This window comes from Nerophis ophidion, linkage group LG11 (assembly GCF_033978795.1).
Source record: "Nerophis ophidion isolate RoL-2023_Sa linkage group LG11, RoL_Noph_v1.0, whole genome shotgun sequence".
NCBI classification, from domain to species: Eukaryota; Metazoa; Chordata; class Actinopteri; order Syngnathiformes; family Syngnathidae; genus Nerophis; species Nerophis ophidion.
The window spans coordinates 38,932,481-38,954,109 of NC_084621.1; the positions used below are offsets into that span (position 1 = coordinate 38,932,481).

The 21,629-nt window shown below is 40.2% G+C and overlaps 1 protein-coding gene across 2 annotated transcripts in view; it reads left to right on the top strand.

Annotated features, from left to right (window-relative positions):
* The first annotated feature begins 5,471 nt into the window (after window positions 1–5,471).
* Window positions 5,472–21,629, top strand: part of deptor (DEP domain containing MTOR-interacting protein) — a 90,420-nt gene continuing 74,262 nt past the window's right edge. The window contains exons 1-2 of one of the 2 annotated variants that reach the window (XM_061915886.1): window positions 5,472–5,768; window positions 5,845–5,934. In XM_061915886.1, coding sequence (XP_061771870.1) covers window positions 5,755–5,768; window positions 5,845–5,934 — 104 coding nt within the window. In that variant the 5' untranslated portion in view covers window positions 5,472–5,754. Of the gene's footprint in view, window positions 5,935–21,629 lie in introns of both variants that reach the window. The other variant, XM_061915885.1, reaches the window with a different exon arrangement.

A 21,629-nucleotide genomic window follows, 5' to 3' on the forward strand; every position in this document is an offset into this window, starting at 1 on the left:
ACGGCCAGGAATAAAATATAATCTTATACAATTCCAGACATGTTCAGTGTCTCAGAGTGACACATTATATGCGTAAAGCAACACGAAAAATTGTTTCAAAACAATTACCAGTATGTGTTTTAGTCATTTAGCAAGTAAACACATTTTAGCTGGGTAGATGGAGGCTCGTGCCCAGTTACGTCACCAGCTTGACTGGAGAGCCAATCACATTTCACGCTGGAAAACGCGCAGCACGTGACAGCCAATTGTCTCCACGAGCCCATCTTGCCCAACCCGGTGTAAAAACTTTTCCATTTTTCTTTTCGGTTTGCAGTACATGTTTGGAGGACTGATATATCCATCCATTCATTTCCTACCGGTTATTCCCTTTTAGGGTGGCGGGAAGCGCTGGTGCCTATCTCAGCTACAATCGGGCGGAAGGCGGTGTACACCCTGGACAAGTCGCCATCTCATCATATATGTTCTTGAAAAAAATGTCCTCATCAAACGGAATGTTTTTTAAGTGTAAGTAAAACACATACAATATATTCATATGAAGCTACTTGCGAGATAAAATGCCTGCGGTCCAAATTACATAAGTATATATATCGTTTAGAGCAGGGGTCACCAACCTTTTTGAAACCAAGAGCTACTTCTTGGGTACTGATTAATGCCAAGGGCTAACACTTAAATAAATTGCCAGAAATAGCCAATTAGCTCAATTTACCTTTAATAAATAAATCTACATATATATATAAAAATGGGTATTTCTGTCTGTCATTCCGTCGTACATTTTTTTTTTCCTTTTACGGAAGGTTTTTTGTAGAGAATAAATGATGCAAAAACACTTAATTGAACGATATAAAAGAGGAGAAAACACGAAAAAAATTTAAATTAAATTTTGAAACATAGTTTATCTTAAATTTCGACTCTTTAATATTCAAAATTTGACCGAAAAAAATGAAGAGAAAAACTAGCTAATTCAAATCTTTTGGAAAAAAAAAAAAAAAAATTATGGAACATCCATAGTAATTTTTCCTATCCATTTTCCATCCATTTTCTACCGCTTATTCCCTTTCGGGGTCACGGGGGGCGCTGGCGCCTATCTCAGCTACAATCGGGCGGAAGGCGGGGTACAAATCGCCAGCTCATCGCAGGGCCAACACAGATAGACAGACAACATTCACACTCACATTCACACACTAGGGCCAATTTAGTGTTGCAATCAACCTATCCCCAGGTGCATGTCTTTGGAAGTGGGAGGAAGCCGGAGTACCCGGAGGGAACCCACGCATTCACGGGGAGAACATGCAAACTCCACACAGAAAGAACCCGAGCCTGGATTTGAACCCAGGACTGCAGGACCTTCGTATTGTGAGGCAGACGCACTAACCCCTCTCCCACCGTGAATTTTTCCTAATTAAGATTAATTTTAGAATTTGATGACATGTTTTAAATAGGTTAAAATCCACTTTGAAATAAGATTTAAATTTGATTCTACAGATTTTCTAGATTTGCCAGAATATTTTTTTGAATTTTAATCATAATAAGTTTGAAGAAATATTTCACAAATATTCTTCGTTGAAAAAACAGAAGCTAAAATTAAGAATTAAATTAAAATCTATTCATTATTCTTTACAATAAAAAATAAATTTACTGATTTAAATTGTCAGGAAAGAAGAGGAAGGAATTTAAAAGGTAAAAAGGTATAAGTGTTTAAAAATCCTAAAATCATTTTTTAGGTCGTATTTTTTCTCTAAAATTGTCTTTGTGAAAGTTACAAGAAGCAAAGTAAAAAAATAAATACATTTATTTAAACAAGTGAAGACAAAGTCTTTAAAATATTTTCTTTGATTTTCAAATTCTATTTGAGTACAAAACTAAAATAGAATTAAAAACGTCGACCAAAGTGAGACCAGTTTGCTAATAATTTTTCCTGATTAAGATTAATTTTAGAATTTTGATGACATGTTTTAAATAGGTTAAAATCCAATCTGCATTTTGTTAGAATATATAACAAATTGGACCAAGCTATATTTCTAACAAAAACAAATATTTTTTTATATTAACACAGATACGACTGTATATACGGTGGATACTGCAAATATCCAAAATAGTTTCTCTCGTTTTGATGAAATAACATTAGAAGGATTGTTACAACGTGTAAATGGAATAAAACAAACAACATGTTTACTTGACCCACTTCCTGGGAAACTTATCAAGGAGCTTTTTGTATTATTAGGTCCATCAGTGCTAAATATTATAAACTTATCACTTTCCTCGGGCACTGTTCTCCTAGCATTCAAAAAAGCGGTTATTCATCTTCTCCTTAAAAGACCTAACCTCGATCCTGACCTCATGGTAAACTACCGACCGGTGTCTCACCTTCCCTTTATTTCGAAAATCCTCGAAAAAATTGTTGCAGAGCAGCTAAATGAGCACTTAGCGTTTAACAATCTATGTGAAACCTTTCAATCCGGTTTCAGGGCAAATCACTCGACGGAGACAGCCCTCGCAAAATTGACTAATGATCTATTGCTAACGATGGACTCTGATGCGTCATCTATGTTGCTGCTCCTCGATCTTAGCGCTGCTTTCGATACCGTCGATCATAATATTTTATTAGAGCGTATCAAAATACGAATTGGTATGTCAGACTCAGCCCTGTCATGGTTTAACTCTTATCTTACTGATAGGATGCAGTGCGTCTCCTATAACAGTGTGACCTCGGACTATGTTAAGGTAACGTGTGGAGTTCCCCAGGGTTCGGTCCTTGGCCCTGTACTCTTCAGCATCTACATGCTGCCGCTAGGTGACGTCATACGCAAATACGGTATTAGCTTTCACTGTTATGCTGATGACACCCAACTTTACATGCCCCTAAAGCTGACCAACACGCCGGACTGTAGTCAGTTGGAAGCGTGTCTTAATGAAATTAAACAATGGATGTCCGCTAACTTTTTGCAACTTAATGCCAAAAAAACGGAAATGCTGATTATCGGTCCTGCTAGACACCGACCTCTATTTAATAATACAACTTTAACATTTGACAACCAAATAATAAAACAAGGTGACTCTGTAAAAAATCTGGGTATTATCTTCGACCCAACTCTCTCCTTTGAGTCACACATTAAAAGCGTTACTAAAACGGCCTTCTTTCATCCCCGTAATATCGCTAAAATTCGCTCCATTTTGTCCACTAAAGACGCCGAGATCATTATCCATGCGTTTGTTACGTCTCGTCTCGATTACTGTAACGTATTATTTTCGGGTCTCCCCATGTCTAGCATTAAAAGATTACAGTTGGTACAAAATGCGGCTGCTAGACTTTTGACAAGAACAAGAACGTTTGATCATATTACGCCTGTACTGGCTCACCTGCACTGGCTTCCTGTGCACTTAAGATGTGACTTTAAGGTTTTACTACTTACGTATAAAATACTACACGGTCTAGCTCCAGCCTATCTTGCCGATTGTATTGTACCGTATGTCCCGGCAAGAAATCTGCGTTCAAAAGACTCCGGCTTATTAGTGATTCCTAGAGCTCAAAAAAAGTCTGCGGGCTATAGAGCGTTTTCCGTTCGGGCTCCAGTACTCTGGAATGCCCTCCCGGTAACAGTTCGAGATGCTACCTCAGTAGAAGCATTTAAGTCTCATCTTAAAACTCATCTGTACACTCTAGCCTTTAAATAGACCTCCTTTTTAGACCAGTTGATCTGCCGCTTCTTTTCTTTCTCCTATGTCCCCCCCTCCCTTGTGGAGGGGGTCCGGTCCGATGACCATGGATGAAGTACTGACTGTCCAGAGTCGAGACCCAGGATGGACCGCTCGTCGGGACCCAGGATGGACCGCTCGCCTGTATCGGTTGCGGACATCTCTACGCTGCTGATCCGCTTGAGATGGTTTCCTGTGGACGGGACTCTCACTGCTGTCTTGGAGCCACTATGGATTGAACTTTCACAGTATCATGTTAGACCCGCTCGATATCCATTGCTTTCGGTCCCCTAGAGGGGGGGGGGGGTTGCCCACATCTGAGGTCCTCTCCAAGGTTTCTCATAGTCAGCATTGTCACTGGCGTCCCACTGGATGTGAATTCTCCCTGCCCACTGGGTGTGAGTTTTCCTTGCCTTTTTGTGGGTTCTTCCGAGGATGTTGTAGTCGTAATGATTTGTGCAGTCCTTTGAGACATTTGTGATTTGGGGCTATATAAATAAACATTGATTGATTGATTGATTGATTTTCTTCTAGATTTTCCTGAACAAAAAATGTTTTAAAGAAATTCAAAAGACTTTGAAATAAGATTTAAATTTGATTCTACAGATTTTCTAGATTTGCCATAATATTTTTATTTTATTTTAATCATAATAAGTTTGAAGAAATATTTCACAAATATTCTTTGTCGAAAAAACAGAAGCTAAAATGAAGAATTAAATTTAAATGTATTTATTATTCTTTACAATAAACATTGATTTAAATTGTCAGGAAAGAAGAGGAAGGAAATTAAAAGGTAAAAAGGTATATGTGTTTAAAAATCCTAAAATTATTTTTAAGGTTGTATTTTTTTCTCTAAAATTGTTTTTGTGAAAGTTATAAGAAGCAAAGTAAACAATTAAATGAATTTATTTAAACAAGTGAAGACCAAGTCTTTAAAAATATTTTCCTGGATTTTTAAATTCTATTTGAGTTTTGTCTCTCTTAGAATTAAAAATGTTGAGCAAAGCGAGACTAACTTGCTAGAAAATAAATCAAATTTAAAGAATAGAAGCAGCTCACTGGTAAGTGCTGCTATTTGAGCTATTTTTAGAACAGGCCAGGGCGACTCATCTGGTCTTCACGGGCTACCTGGTGCCCGCGGGCACCGCGTTGGTGACCCCTGGTTTAGAGTATGTAAAATGCAAGTTAGTATAACAATTGATTGACCTATAGTAACACGAATATGTTGTAAATGTTGTAACGCGTCACACTTGTTGCAGGAAAGGAAAAAAGAACGAAACAAATATAACGTTATTTATGACTTCGCCGGGTCCGGGAATTCGAACCCTGTCCTCTTCGTCTTTTTCCCTCCCCTCAATTCGTCCCCAACATGTATGGTAAGACAATACTGTTACTCTGTATGGTAAGACAATACTGTGCATTATGCAGCCCATGCCGATTAAAGGTATCTATATTGAAACTATATAAAAAGGAACGAACTGGAAGCGAACAATAGTCCGGTTTCTTCATGTCTCGTACTGCATGGTGATGCCTTCAAATAACCTCGTAAAGTTGGAAAATCAACCAATATTAAGTCCATACGCTAAAGATGTATACATGATCAACGTTTAGACTGACATTATATACAGTTATGCGTCAATACAGATTTAGTTACTCGGTTACATTGCACTCATAAGTGTATGCGACTTTTTTCCTTGGACCGATCGTGAGTAAAAACGAGCGAACGCAAATGCTTTTATAACCCCGCCCCCTTCGTTAACGCCCCCAGTGATGTCACCCCGCCCCTCCCCATGCGGGAGACTGTATGGAGGAAAATGTGCGGTCCTTTTCAATGTTTATGCGCGACGATCACACCCGAACATCAACGGCAGCTAATCGAGGATTAATCGATGAAGAGGACGGCCGCGGTGCACGATGACGGAGACATGATTTAACGTGTGGAAACATCTTGGAGGAGGGGAAAAAAAAAAAAAAGTCTGCAGCTGATGGAGCTGCTTCACGGTCACACATTTGATCTTTCACCCACTGGGACGATTTAAACGTCAACGACTCTCCTTCTTCATGGTGTTTGCAAGGTATGCATGCACCTCCGAGGCCGGCATCGCATCGCACTGTTGCAGCACCACGTGATATCTCGCTGTGTGTCGACAGAGACATGGACGGTATCGGCATCAGCATGCAGACCAAGGCTGCCGAGCTGGAGCGCCTGGCGGAGGTGCTCGTCACCGGGGAGCAGCTCAGGTAGATCCACTCGCCCTCGTCTCGCTCAGTGGGGAAGATCATGCGGTCCCACCGCAACGCACATGATGTTGAGCCACGACGCGCGTGGAAATATGTCGGGTGACACAGGCCGCATGAGAGGATGATTACATCCGCTGTGTGAATCACAAAGAATATTTACAACATGCAGTATTGATTTCATCCCACAGGATAAAGATAATTGTCAATCATAGGGGTGGTAGAATGTTGCATCATAGCCCGGGGGCTGCATGAGTGCTCCTGGCAACAAGGAGCTGCGGTTCATTGCAACCATTGTGACTAATTTGACTCAACACACATCTGCGTCTATATAGCTGGCAAATGAGTAGCAAGCCGATTATGTCCTGTGGACAGTCAAGCACGTTAGGTTGCATGAGTGCTTCCAGTCCGCGGGGAGCTGCGGTTTATTGTAAATATTACAGCAGATTTGACTTAAAGGCCTACTGAAATGAGATTTTATTATTTAAACGGGGATAGCAGGTCCATTCTATGTGTCATACTTGATCATTTCGGGATATTGCCATATTTTTGCTGAAAGGATTTAGTAGAGAACATCCACGATAAAATTCGCAACTTTCGGTCGCTAACAGAAAAGCCCTGCCTCTACCGGAAGTCGCAGACGATGACGTCACATGTTTGATGGCTCCTCACATATTCACATTGTTTTTAATGGGAGCCTCCAACAAAAAGTGCTATTCGGACCGAGAAAACGACAATTTCCCCATTAATTTGAGTGAGGATGAAAGATTCGTGTTTGGGGATATTTATAGCGACGGACTACAAAAAACAAAACAAAAAAAATAACAGGTTAAAAAAAACGCGATTGCATTGGGACGGATTCTGATGTTTTTAGACACATTTACTAGGATAATTTTGGGAAATCCCTTATCTTTCTATTGTGTTGCTAGTGTTTTAGTGAGTTTAACAGTACCTGATAGTCGGAGGTGTGTCTCCACGGGTGTGTTGACGCCAATGTCTCAGGGAAGTCGATGGCAGCTATGGATTGCACAAGCTCAGCTTTTCTCCAGTAAGAAGCGACTTTTTACCACAATTTTCTCACCGAAACCTGCTGGTTGACATTCGATCGGGAACCATGTTGGCTTGACCGCTCTCTGATCCATAGTAAGGTTTCACCTCTGGCAATTTTGAACAAGGAATCACCGTGTGTTTGTGTGGCTAAAGGCTAAAGCTTCCCAACTCAATCTTTCTACTTTGACTTCTCCAATATTAATTGAACAAATTGCAAAAGATTCAGCAACACAGATGTCCAAAATACTGTGTAATTATGCGGTTAAAGCAGACGACTTTTAGCTGTGTTTGTGTGCAGCGCTCATATTTCCTAACAGCCCGTGACATCAAGCGTACACGTCATCATTACGCGACGTTTTCAAGAAGAAACTCCCGGGAAATTTAAAATTGTAATTTAGTAAACTAAAAAGGCCGTATTGGCATGTGTTGCAATGTTAATATTTCATCATTGATATATAAACTATCAGACTGCGTGGTGGGTAGTAGTGGGTTTCAGTAGGCCTTTAACAAGCAGGTGTTCTTTTCTAACTAGCTGGCCACCCGAATGACTAACAAGATAATTACGTCTCGCCTAGGGCCGAGCGTGGTGATTACGTCAAGGGCCTGGGGCTGCATGAGTGCTCCCGGAGCTGCGGTTTATTGTATTAATGATATACAGTTTCACTCAAAACACCGACATCTGGTTTAAATACATGGCAAATGAGTCACAGGCAAATTGTGTCCTGTTGACAGTCAGGCCTGGTGGTTATTGTGTCATTGTCCAAAGCTGCATGAGTGATGCTTGCACCGAGGAGCTGTGGTTTATAGTTGTCGTTGCAGCTGATTTGATTCAACATGCAGGTGTTCTTTTCTAACTAACTGGCCACCCGAATGACTAACAAGATAATTATGTTTTGCCAAGGGCCAAGTGTGGTGATTACGTTAAGGGCCTGGGGCTGCATGAGTGCTCCCGGCACAGCGGAGCTGCAGTTTATTGTAATAATAATATGTCATTTCACTCAAAGCACGGGTATTTGGTCTAAATCAGTGGTGTCAAACTCAAATTTAAAATTGAACAAAGCCGTGGGCCGAGGTTGAACAAGTTAACCCTTTAATAGCGACCCAAACAAGTTTTGCATTGAATATTGACCAAGCAAGGCTTATATAACTTTATAGTGACATACAAAATACAGTTTCAAATAATAATAATTTAAAAATATCATTGGCATATCAAATAAAATAAAAACACAAATTTAATGCCTTTTTTTCGGCGGCGGGTTTGAGTTGGGGCGGGGTTTGGTGGTAGCGGGGGTGTATATTGTAGCGTCCCGGAAGAGTTAGTGATGCAAGGATTTCTGGGTATTTGTCCCGTTGTGTTTATGTTGTGTTACGGTGCGGATGTTTTCCCAAAATGTGGGTGTCATTCTTGTTTGCTGTGGGTTCACAGTGTGGCGCATATTTGTAACAGTGTTAACCTTGTTTACACGGCCACCCTCAGTGTGACCTGTATGGCTGTTGGCCAAGTATGCCTTGGATACACTTGTGTGTGTGTATGAGCCGTATATATTATGTATATTACGACCTGCCCCCAATATTATTGTCAGGGTGGAAATCAGGAGAAATTCGGGAGGGTCACTGAACTTCGGGAGTCTCCCGGGAAAATTGGGAGGGTTGACGAGTATGAGTATTAGCGGTGAATGTGGTGTTACAGCGGCAGGCCAGCTCTAATGTTAATTTGATATTGCCTCAAGGGCCAAATGAAATTACACTCCGGGCTAAATTTGGCCCGCGGGCCAGAGTTTGACACCCATGGTCTAAATACATGGCAAATGAATCACAGGCAAATTATGTCCTGTTGAGTCAGGCCTGGTGGTTATAGTGTCATTGTCTAAAGCTGTGGTTTATAGTAATCGTTGCAGCTGATTTGATTCAACATGCAGGTGTTCTAATCTAACTAGCTGGCCACCAGAAAGACTAACAAGATAATTATGTCTTGCCAAGGGCCAAGCATGGTGATTACGTTAAGGGCCTGGGGCTGCATGAGTGCTCTCGGCACTGCGGAGCTGCAGTTTATTGTAATAATGATATATCATTTCATTCAAAGCACGGGTATTTGGTCTAAATACATGGCAAATGAGTCACAGGCAAATTGTGTCCTGTTGACAGTCAGGCATGGTGGTTATTGGGTCATTGTCTAAAGCTGCATGAGTGCTGCTTGCACCGAGGAGCTGTGGTTTATAGTAATCGTTGCAGCTGATTTTATTCAACATGTCGGTGTTCTTTTCTAACTAGCTGGCCGCCCGAATGACCAACGAGCTGATTATGTCTTGCCTAGGCCCGAGCGTGGGGATAACGTTATGGTCTGGGGCTGCATGAGTGCTGCCGTGGAGCTGCAGTAATGATTACGGTTAATTTGACTCAAAACACAGGCATTTTTGTCAAAATACATGGAAAATGAGTCACAGGCAATTTGTGACCTGTTGACTGTCAGGCATGGTGGTAACAGCGTCATTGTCTTATGCTGCACGAGTGTTAATAGTACTGGGGAACTGCGGTTCATTGTAATCATCGCGGTTAATTTGACTCCACACGCACAAAATTTTGTCTAACTAAGTTGTCAATCCAAGTGACTAGCATGATAATTGGGTCTTGCCTGTGGACAAGCACTGTAGTGAAAATGTTATGGTCTTGGGCTGCATGAGTGCTTCCAGCATCAGGGAGCTTCAGTTAATTTTAATCATTGTAGCTTATTTGACTTAAGACATAGGTATTTGTGTCTTAATGAATGGCAAGGAGGTTGCAAGAATATTGTGTCCTGTCAACAGTCAAGCATGCATGTTGGTGGCAGCGTCATGGTCTTAGGCTACATGAATGCTGCCAGCACGGGCGAGCTGCTGTTTATTGTAATAATTGTGGCCAATTTAAAAGAAGAAACATACATTTTTTTGCCTGAATAACTGGCAACCCAAGTGAGTAGCAAGATAATTGTGTTCTGTCCACAGTCAGGCACCATCGCGATCTTAGGCTGCATGAGTGCTAACCGAACCAGGGAGCTGCAGTTGATTTTAATAACCTAAAAAAATCACATAACAGAAGTTATGGCCTGGCACTGTTGTTGTTGCTCTTTGACCTTGCTGTGTGGTTCCCTTCACCGTGGTGGTGGTCCCAGCGCTGAAGAGAGGCTGAAAGGAAGATAATGTCTGGAATTTCCTCCTCTTTCCCCTGCACAAGTAATTGTTTCCAATTTAGTGCGTTTGCTGTGTGTGACAACACCACCATTCATTGCTGTCAGAGAGGAACAGCTTGTGTCAGCACAACGTTTTCAGTATGCTGTCACTGACCATGTGTGTGTGTGTGTCTGTGAAGGCTAAATTGTGTGTTCGTGAAGGCTAAATTGTGTGTTCGTGAAGGCTAAAGTGTGTGTTCGTAAAGGCTAAAGTGTGTGTGTCCGTGAATGCCAAAGTGTGTGTCTGTGAATGCTAAAGTTTGAGTTTGAGAATGCTAAAGTTGCAGTCTGTAAATACCGAAATGTGTGTCCATGAATGCTAAAGTGTGGATCCGTAAATGCAAAAATGTGTTTCTGTGAATGATACAGTGTGTTTTTATGGATGCCGAAATGTTTGTCCGTGAATGCTGAAGTATGTGTCCGTGAATGCTAACGTGTGTGTCAATGAATGCTAAAGTGTGTGTCCTTGAATGCAAAAGTGTTTCCTTGAATGCTTAAGTGTGTGTCTATAAATGCTACCGTTTGTGGATGCTAAAGTGTGCGTCTATGGATGCCAAAGTGTGTGTCTATGAATGCTAAAGCATGTGTCTATGGTTGCTAAAGCGTGTGTCTATTGATGCTAAAGTGTGCATCGATGAATGCTAAAGTGTGTGTCTGTGGATGCAAAAGTGTGTGTCCGTGGATGCAAAAGTTTGTCCGTGAATGGTAAAGTGTGTGTCTGTAAACATTAAAGTGTGTGTCTGTGAATGCCAAAGTATGTGTCCGTAAATGCTAAAGTATGTGTCTGTAAATGCTAAAGTGTGTGTCCATAAGCGCTAAAGTGTGTGTCCATAAATACTAAAGTGTGTGTCCATGAAGGCTAAAGTGTTTTCTTGAATACTAAAGTATGTGTCTATGAATGCGTACATTTGTGAATGCTAAAGTGTGTGTCTTTGAATGCTACGTTGTCTGTCAATTTATGCTAAAGTGTGTGTTCATGAATGCTAAAATGTGTGTCTGTGAATTCTAAATATTGTGTCCGTGATTGCTGGAGTGTGTGTCCGTGAATGCTAAAAAGTGTGTTTTCCTGAATGATAAAGTGTGTGTCTATGGAATACAAAAGTTTGTGTCCGTGAATGCAAAAGTGTTTTTCCTTTAATGCTTAAGTGTGTGTCTATGAATGCTAACGTTTGTGGATGCTAAAGTGTGCGTCTGTGAATGCTAAAGTGTGTGTGTGTGGATGCTACATTGTCTGTCAATTAATGCTAAAGTGTGTGTTCATGAATGCTAAAATGTGTGTCTGTGAATTCTAAATATTGTGTCCGTGATTGCTAGAGTGTGTGTCCGTGAATGCTAAGAAGTGTGTTTTCTTGAATGATAAAGTGTGTGTCTATGAATGCTAACATTTATGGATGCAAGAGTGTTTGTCTCTGAATGCCAAAGTGTGTGTCCGTGAATGCTAAATTGTATGTATATGATTGCCAAAGTGTGTGTCCGTTAATGCTTGGGTGTGGGTCCTTGAATGCTAAATTGTTTGTCCATTAATGCTAAAGTGTGTTTTCTTGAATGCTAAAGTGTGAATCAATAAATGCTAACATTTGTGAATGCTAAAGTGTGTGTCTATGAATGCTAACATTTGTGGATGTAAGAGTGTGTGTCTCTGAATGCCAAAGAGTGTGTCTGTGAATGCTAAATTGTATGTATGTGATTGCCAAAGTATGTGTCCTATAATGCTCAGGTTTGGGTCCGTTAATGCTAAATTGTTTGTCCATGAATGCTAAAGTGTGTTTTCTTGAATGCTAAAGTGTGTGTCTATGAATGCCTACGTCTGTGAATGCTAAAGTGTGCGTCTATGAATGCTAAAACGTGTTTATGAATGCTAAAGTGTGTCTATGATTGCTAAAGTGTGTGTCTATGGTTGCTAAAGTGTGTGTCTATGGTTGCCAAAGTGTGTGTCTATGGTTGTGAAAGTGTGTGTCTATGATTACTAAAGTGTGTCTATGGTTGCCAAAGTGTGTGTCTATGGTTGCCAAAGTGTGTGTCTATGATTACTAAAGTGTGTCTATGGTTGCCAAAGTGTGTGTCTATGGTTGCCAAAGTGTGTGTCTATGATTACTAAAGTGTGTGTCTATGGTTGCTAAAGAGTGTGTCTATGATTGCTAAAGTGTGTGTTTATGGTTGCCAAAGTGTGTGTCTATGATTACTAAAGAGTGTGTCTATGGTTGCTAAAGAGTGTGTCTATGATTGCTAAAGTGTGTTTCTATGGTTGCCAAAGTGTGTGTCTATGATTACTAAAGTGTGTGTCTATGGTTGCTAAAGAGTGTGTCTATGGTTGCTAAAGTGGGTGTCTATGGTTGCCAAAATGTGTGTCTATGATTACTAAAGTGTGCGTCTATGGTTGCCAAAGTGTGTGTCTATGGTTGCCAAAGTGTGTGTCTATGATTGCTAAAGTGTGTGTCTATGGTTGCTAAAGTGTGTGTCTATGGTTTCTAAAGTGTGTGTCTATGTTTGCCAAAGTGTGTGTCTATGATTGCTAAAGTGTGTGTCTATGGTTGCCAAAGTGTGTGTCTATGGTTGCTAAAGTGGGTGTCTATGGTTGCTAAAGTGTGTGTCTTTGGTTGCCAAAGTGTGTGTCTATGGTTGCTAAAGTGGGTGTCTATGGTTGCTAAAGTGTGTGTCTTTGGTTGCCAAAGTGTGTGTCTATGATTGCTAAAGTGTGTGTCTATGGTTGCTAAAGTGTGTGTCTATGGTTGCTAAAGTGTGTGTCTATGATTGCTAAAGTGTGTGTCTATGATTGCTAAAGTGTGTGTCTATGGTTGCCAAAGTGTGTGTCTATGGTTGCTAAAGTGTGTGTCTATGCTTGCTAAAGTGTGTGTCTATGGTTGCCAAAGTGTGTGTCTATGGTTGCTAAAGTGTGTATCTATGGTTGCTAAAGTGTGTGTCTATGGTTGCTAAAGTGTGTGTCTATGGTTGCCAAAGTGTGTGTCTATGGTTGCCAAAGTGTGTGTCTATGGTTGCTATAGTGTGTGTCTATGGTTGCTAAAGTGGGTGTATATGGTTGCTAAAGTGTGTGTCTTTGGTTGCCAAAGTGTGTGTCTATGATTGCTAAAGTGTGTGTCTATGGTTGCTAAAGTGTGTGTCTATGGTTGCTAAAGTGTGTGTCTATGATTGCTAAAGTGTGTGTCTATGATTGCTAAAGTGTGTGTCTATGGTTGCCAAAGTGTGTGTCTATGGTTGCTAAAGTGTGTGTCTATGCTTGCTAAAGTGTGTGTCTATGGTTGCCAAAGTGTGTGTCTATGGTTGCTAAAGTGTGTATCTATGGTTGCTAAAGTGTGTGTCTATGGTTGCTAAAGTGTGTGTCTATGGTTGCCAAAGTGTGTGTCTATGGTTGCCAAAGTGTGTGTCTATGGTTGCTATAGTGTGTGTCTATGGTTGCTAAAGTGTGTGTCTATGGTTGCTAAAGTGTGTGTCTATGTTTGCTAAAGTGTGTGTCTATGGTTGCCAAAGTGTGTGTCTATGGTTGCTAAAGTGTGTGTCTATGGTTGCTAAAGTGTGTCCTGACTGACACAGCTGGATGTGGAGGCTGCCAGCTGGCCTTGTAAGGTCACTAAAGCAAAACTTCACTCGTTGGCAATCCAGAGACTCCCGCAGCTCTAAAAACAAAGAAAAGTATTTCTTTGTGTAAGAAATGATAGTTGACATTTGGGGCATTAGCACGTGATTGTTGAAGTCACTGACACACATGTGAGTAGCCAGACATCTGTGTTCTGGCCCGCAGTCAAGCATGCTGTGTGATAGCGCCATGGTTTGAGGCTGCATGAGTGCTGCTGACATCAGGCAACTGCGGTTCATTGAGGAAAAAAATAGAATCTGTATCATTGTTAGCCGCCTCATGCTGGCAGTTTTTTACTATTTATACCACACAGAAAAGGGTAAAACGTGTTGTTGTCTCAGAGTGATTGTGGATGATGGTGCAGTTTAATTATTGACACACTTCTTTTGTTTGACCTCCATTTCCTGCCTCTCCTGGTTTAGTTTCGAGTAAAACCCAACACCTGAAACACAGCTTGTAATTAAAGTTGACTCAATACACACCTTTATTTGTGCACATTATCACACGCCAATCATAATATCACAAATGACAGGCTGATAAAAAATAAATGTACTTATTTAAATATATCATTGTATATAAATTGTGAATAACACATAATTAAGTCATTTATAAATCATTTTTCACTTTTGTGGCGACACCTGACGACAGTTAAATATCTGTATATTACAGTCATAAATGCAGTCATATTAGTTATTGTCCCTATTGTTTGCTTTAACACCACACTGTACATTCCATACAATGGCGGAGACCGGAATGTACAGGACAGCACTTTCTCTGGAACATTCCACAGATAAACAGCCTAATTGTTTGCCTACCTACTTGCTGACTTCAAACTGTGAGAAATGTAGACATTGCTCGATGTAGATATACAATATAAACAATGTCAATTAGGAACCTTGCTTGTGGTTAACGTCCCTCTTTAGTGCAAAGCTGTTTCTAAGTCAGTCAGTCATCTTGCTTCCGTGGCAGTGAATAAACAACCCTTCTTTCAAGTATAATATCACTGGAGGACGAGGAATAGCTGAACATGCTGCGCCACACACCATCAAAGGATACAAGAATCCATGCTGACGTCAAGGCTACACTTCTTGAATGTAAACAGAGGTGGGCGGATCGATACAAATATCGACAGCAATGATACCAAGTATTTTATCAGTATATGGTCGATAATACAGTGATTAGTTCAGCATTTTCTATTATTAGAATTGTTTTTTTTCGGTCTTGGTAAATTTGTTCTACTTGTTTAGCGGTTTTTTACCTTTTTTTTTTTTTTTTTAAGGAACTCAAAGCGCTTTGACACAATTTCCACAATCACCCATTCACACACACCCATTCACACACTAATGACTGAATCTGCCATGCAAGGCACTAACCAGCACCCATCAGGAGCAAGGGTGAAGTGTCTTGCTCAAGGACCCAACGGACGTGACGTGGTTGGTAGAAGGTGGGGATCGAACCAGGAACCCTCAAGTTGCTGGCACGGCCACTCTCCCAACTTCGCCACGCCGTCCCCTTTTTGTTTACAAACTTACAAAATAAGTCCCTTGACACAGAAAGTCTAGAAGAAAACATTTTTTTTTTAAATCAGAGCCAATAGTAGTTTTTGCTTATGTTTTGTTATTGTGCATTACTGACTTTATTTAGCTTCAAATATTACACGTATTAAAACTGAAATCGAAAATAATTTCCAAATTTTGGCGATATTGTTACACCACCATCCTGTGTTTTTTTTCTGTTTATAATTAAATAACAAACATGTAATATTCCAATTATCTTGAAAATGTTTATGTATCAGTATCAACATTATACGACCAATACTGCCCCTGTAATTATTACTTGGTGTTGGAACCTACACACATTTGTAGTATCGCCCAAAACTAATAAAAAAATATCCAAACAACAGAAGGATAAGTGCTTGTTACATTTTAACATACTGTATTTCCTTGAATTGCCGCCGGGGCGCTAATTAATTGAAAACCTCTTCTCACTCCTGCGCTTACCAAAGGCATGCGGTAAAAGTAAGAATGTGCTAATTATTTTAAAACCTCTTCTCACTCCGGCACTTACCAAAGGTATGCAGTAAAAATTTGAGTGTGATGTAAGCTTGGACCTTAAATCCTACTGAATAGCTCTTAATCTTCTTCCCTTTATGCGATTTCAAATCTTCTTCCCTTTATGCGATTTCAAATTACCGGTATTGAAATTAGCCTCCTCCATTTTGAAAATGATGACAGGGGAAGTGTCACTTGTGACGTCACAAGTTTGACCAGGCACTAAGCACGCGCTAATTATTTTGGGAAGTGAGTTTGACCCGGCAGTAAATCAAGGCAGGCACATACTATATACCCTGCGGCAATTCAAGGAAATACGGTAAGTGTAGATAGAAACCTGTTACAACAGAAAGTAACCAGATATTAGCAGTAAATTAACAAGTTGATTAATAATAGTTTTGACAAAGTAATATAACATTATCCTGAAGGATTTATACGCGGACTGGACTTCCTCTGTGTGACGGAGACATGGCTGAGAGCCAGTGAGTCCGCTCCTCTTAATGAACTTTCATCACCGGAGTGCTTGTATTTTAATTCTCCACGGTCGTCCGGCTGAAAAGAGGAGTATTAGCATTCGTTTTTAAAAATGACTTTAAATGCTGTCAAATCGGCCTGCAATCCTTTTTTTTATAAGCTTCGAACTATGCATGTTTGAACTGGGTCTTTCTGATGTTGTCCTGTGTGCCGTCGTATATCGACCACCCAAGTACCACAAAGACTTTATAAATGACTTTTCTGAATTTCTGGCCGAAATCCTCCCCAAATATGATCGTGTCCTAATTGTTGGTGGTTTTAATATTCACACCTGATGCCCAGACGAACCTTTATCTAGGAGCTTCCTGAATGTCATTGACATTCATTTAAAGTCTGTGTGTGGTTCTACACATGAACACGGGCATACACTAGACCTCGTACTGTCTTATGGTTTTAATGTTGACAATGTTGTTGTAGATCACAGTCCTGTTATGTTTAATTTAAGTTTTGAACCTGATGTAAAACCGCTTGTCGTGCGTCATGGGCGTGTTATTAGGTCTAACACTGCAGCCGCCTTTTCTCCTTTGTTTACTGAGTCCATGCAGAGTTTAGCACACCCTGCAGACACTGAACAATTGATGTGCTCTTTTCTTTCGACATGTTCTAAGATTCTGGATAGTATAGCGCCCATCAGAGCTATACGTCCCAAACCAAAACAGGAACCTTGGCTCAATGAAACCACACGCACAGCTCGGCGTGAGTGGCGAAAGGCGGAGCGCAAGTGGAAAGGGGATCACTTGGAAGTCTCCTATCAAATTTTAAAAGAAAACTGTCGAAATGATCAAAGTGTGGTTAAAGCTGAGAAAACAAAATATTTGTCAGAATTAATTTTAAATAGTATCAGCAAGCCACGTGTTCTTTTTAATACTATTAGTTATGTTCTTAATCCCTGCGATGAGGTGGCGACTTGTCCAGGGTGTACCCCGCCTTCCGCCCGATTGTAGCTGAGATAGGCGCCAGCGCCCCCCGCGACCCCGAACGGGAATAAGCGGCAGAAAATGGATGGATGGATGGATGTTCTTAATCCGAATCCAGCCACTTCACTGGAGATGACAAGTGAAACTTGTGAGAAAATTCTCTCCCTTTTTAACGACAAGGTTGCTTCCATTCGGGCAAATCTTTCTCGTTCTCCGTTGAGTTTTAAAGTAGCCACTCAGTGCTCGGCTATGTTTTGTCACTTTGAGCCTGTGTCCATGCCTGAGCTTACAGGAATAGTCGACAAGCTAAAACCCTCGTCATGTCCCACAGACCCAGTCCCCCCTCGCTTTTTTAAAGAAATCTGGGACACTATTGACTTGTCTGTTAGGAACATCATCAACAGCAGCTTGATTTCTTGCGGTGTGCCCTCTTTTTGTAAAAGAACTGTTGTTGAGCCTTTGATTAAAAAAACAGGTCTTGATCGGACAAGTTTGTCAAATAATTGGCCCATTTCCAAATCACCTTTTGTGATCAAAATTTTGGAGAAATGTGTTCTGGCACAACTGCAGCCTTTTTTTTTTAGATGAAAATAGCACTTTAGATCCATTTCAGTCTGGATACAAAGCTTTGCACAGTACTGAATTTGCACTTTTAAATGTTTCTAATGACTTGCTTTTAATGTCTGATTCTGGCAGCTTTGCCATTTTAGTGCTTTTAGATCTTACAGCTGCCTTTGACACAGTCGACCACACAATTCTTTTAGACCGCCTGAGAGACTGTGTGGGTGTCAGGGGGACTGCATTACAGTGGTTCAGATCTTACCTGTCAGAGAGGTCCTTCTCTGTCAGGCTGGGGGACGCCACTTCTTCTTCTGCGCCGCTTTACTGTGGTGTCCCCCACAGATCTATTTTAGGCCCCATCCTGTTTTCCTTATACATTCTCCCTCTTGGAGAGATTTTTAAGAAACATGGAGTGTTCTATCACTTTTATGCAGATGACTGCCAAATTTATATGCCAATTTCAAAAGGCCACGACCCCCTGACACCCCTTCTTAACTGTCTATGCGACGTCAAGGCTTGGTTAGCCCAGAATTTTTTAATAATGAATGAGGGAAAAACGGAAATTTCAGTTTTTGGTCTGGCCCTCACTGACTTGGGACCATTGCAAAATGATGTGCGTCCCAAAGTCACCAGCCTTGGCATCACTATAGACAGCGATTTTAAACTAGACAAACAAGTCAAATCGCGTTTTAAAATCGTGTTTTTATCACCTTCGTCTTTTAGTAAAGGTTAAACCGTTTTTATCTTTTAACCTTTTTGAACAAGTCGTGCATGCTTTTATTTCAAGTCGCCTGGACTACTGCAATGCACTTTATAGATAGATAGATAGATAGATAGATAGTACTTTATTTATTCCTTCAGGAGAGTTCCTTCAGGAAAATTAAAAAAATTATGAAAATTATGCTCGCATTAGCCAAAAAGCTCTCTCCCGGTTGCAGTTAGTCCAGAACACGGCAGCACGACTTTTAACAGGGGCCAGGAAACGCCAGCATATAACCCCAATTCTTCAGAGTTTGCACTGGCTCCCTGTTCATTTTAGAATTGATTTTAAAACATTGCTGTTTGTTTTTAAATCTTTACATGGACTGGCACCTCAGTATATCTCGGACCTCATCCAAATTTACATTCCTGCGCGCGCTCTGAGGTCCGAGAGCCAGTTCCAGCTCGTGGTGCCCAAGACCAGACTTAAGACCAGGGGAGACAGGGCCTTCTCTGTGGTCGGCCCTAAACTCTGGAACACTCTGCCCCTCCATGTTCAAACTGCTTACACAGTGGAGTGTTTTAAGTCTCGTCTTAAGACCCACGTTTATTCTTTGGCTTTTTTTTGTGGTCCTCTGGCCTCTGTTGTCTTCTGTGTTTTTTTATACTTTTTGATTTCTATTTTGCTGTTTTAATTGCTTTTACCCTTTAAAATGTTTTTTAATCATATTTATTTCTATTTTTTTTTTTTATTTGTTTTATATTTATTTATTTTTTGTTTTTATTCAGTCATTGTTGGGGCATAATATTGTTTTTAATATTGTTTTTAACATGGCTGTGCAGCACTTTGGAAACGTTCTTGTTGTTTAAATGTGCTATATAAATAAAGTGGATTGGATTGGATTAAAACTGGAACTGATGCAATATGTTACTGCATATGTCAGCAGCCAAATTAGGAGCTGTCATTATTTGTATACCAAAGAATATATCATGATATGCATTGTTGTTGCAGGAAGCTACAATATATATCGCTATATAGATTTTAGGAAATATCGCCCATCCCTCATATATATTTTTTTATTTATTAAAATATTTTTTCTGATATCACGTTGTGGAAAGCAGTGACGTGCGGTGAACTAAACACCAGGTGAGGCATACATACTTTTTTTTCTTCTTTTTTTTTTTTACTTAAATTCATATGTGCAGCTCTAGTCATTGTTGATTTAGGTTCCACATTAAAGTTACAAGAAAAAAAGGGAGTTATTCGCTTTTATAAAAACGTTATCATAATGATATTATGATATGATAAATGGGTCCAAAAACTATTTAATAAAGTTGTTATTAAATACTTTTATGGTCACATTTGCTTTTAACAAAATAAATCAAGTATTGTGAGTGTATATTACCTTTCTGTGTTTGTATCTGAAGCAGCAATAGCTATCCGTACTTTGAAAACGTACTTTGTATGATCGCATTCATTTTGTCTTTAAGTCCAGTTTAGATAAATATTTCATCTTGGATACAGTATATAATCCTCCATATTGGCAGAAACATTCATTTAATTTAATTTCATTTCAAGAAATTAAACTATATTTTTGCATCTGACAAAAAACACCCACAAACGCTGGCTTACTCCAATAAAAATGCCATGTTTGTTTTAAATACAGTTAAAAAAGAAAAGAAAAGAAAAACATGCTAGCTTTCACTGGAGCGACCTGTGTCTGCTAGCTTAAGCGCCCTCACTTCTTCCAGTGTGGCGAGTCAGAGTACTCCTGAGGCATTGAACTGCAAGTTGACAATATATCGCCCCCTACCTCGAGGCAGTGATGCTTGCTGCCTCATGACCTGCCTTTTCCACGTGGCAACTAGCATGCGCCCCCTAACACGCACAAGCTCAATACACACTGTGTGTAGCCGTGGAGGCACCGCCTGTGTCTGCCTCACTTCTCATCTGCCGCATTGTTTTGATCAGGAAACATGGAATTTCCGCGATTTTGACCATGAAAATGATCAAAATACACAGGAACCACACCAAAATCACATAGAAAGCATAAACCAAAAGAGAAATATTCAAACTTATTTTATTTTATTACTTCTTTTTTGAACATCTCATGGTTAAGCCACCTGGTGGCAGGTGAGGCTCTGCCTCACTTGCCTCCCCTGACAACAGTCACTGGTGGAAAGTCATAATCAGTTTTATGAGTTTTACTAATCTGGTAATTGTATTACTGACACCTAAAGTGAAATATAATATTGTATTTTGGTTTTTAATTTTTTTTAATTGATTTATTTCAAACACAAAAAAAACCAAATGTGGCATCTCCAATACAATATTGTTCTGAAAAAAACAATTGTAATATTAAAAGAAAACAAATAATACAAAGAACCAGTGTGTTTGTCCGAAAAAGGAGCAGGAAGAAGCAAAGGCTTATAATGTCCTGCCCCAACACTCAAATAATCCATCCATTCATCCATCCATCCATTTTCTACCGCTTGTTCTTTTGGGGGTCGTGGGGGGTGCTGGAGCCTATCTCAGCTGCATTCCGGCGGAAAGCGGTGTACACACTGGACAAGTCTCCACCTCATTGCAGGGCCCACTCAAATAATCATAAAAAGAAAAGAATATGATTCTTGCTCAACAATGCTGCATAACGACCTTCTATGACAATACTTGGCAATAATTACAAGATACATATCATGTTCATGCATGAATACTCACCGTAATAACCCCACCTATCATTTCAAATTCTACCTTTATGACCAATAAAACTATTTTACAGTCTTTGCTGCTAATGTTCAGGTAATTAACCGGTCTGGATGACCACATAGAAGTATAGCAATCGCTCTTATTATGGACTTATGTAATGGGGCATCATAAATAGGCACATTTGGTACTAGGCGACACAAGGACAAACAGAGGTTGACTCACTCTGTGGGTATAGAGGGCCTCAGCGCTGCGTTGAAACGGGTGTGGCCTTGTTTTGGGCGTGGGAACAGTTTGTAAAACAACTGGCATAAACAAGCTGTGTACTCTCAGCATCTATAAATGCAAGTTCAGACTCAAGTCGGGCATAGCGAAAGCCACCGAA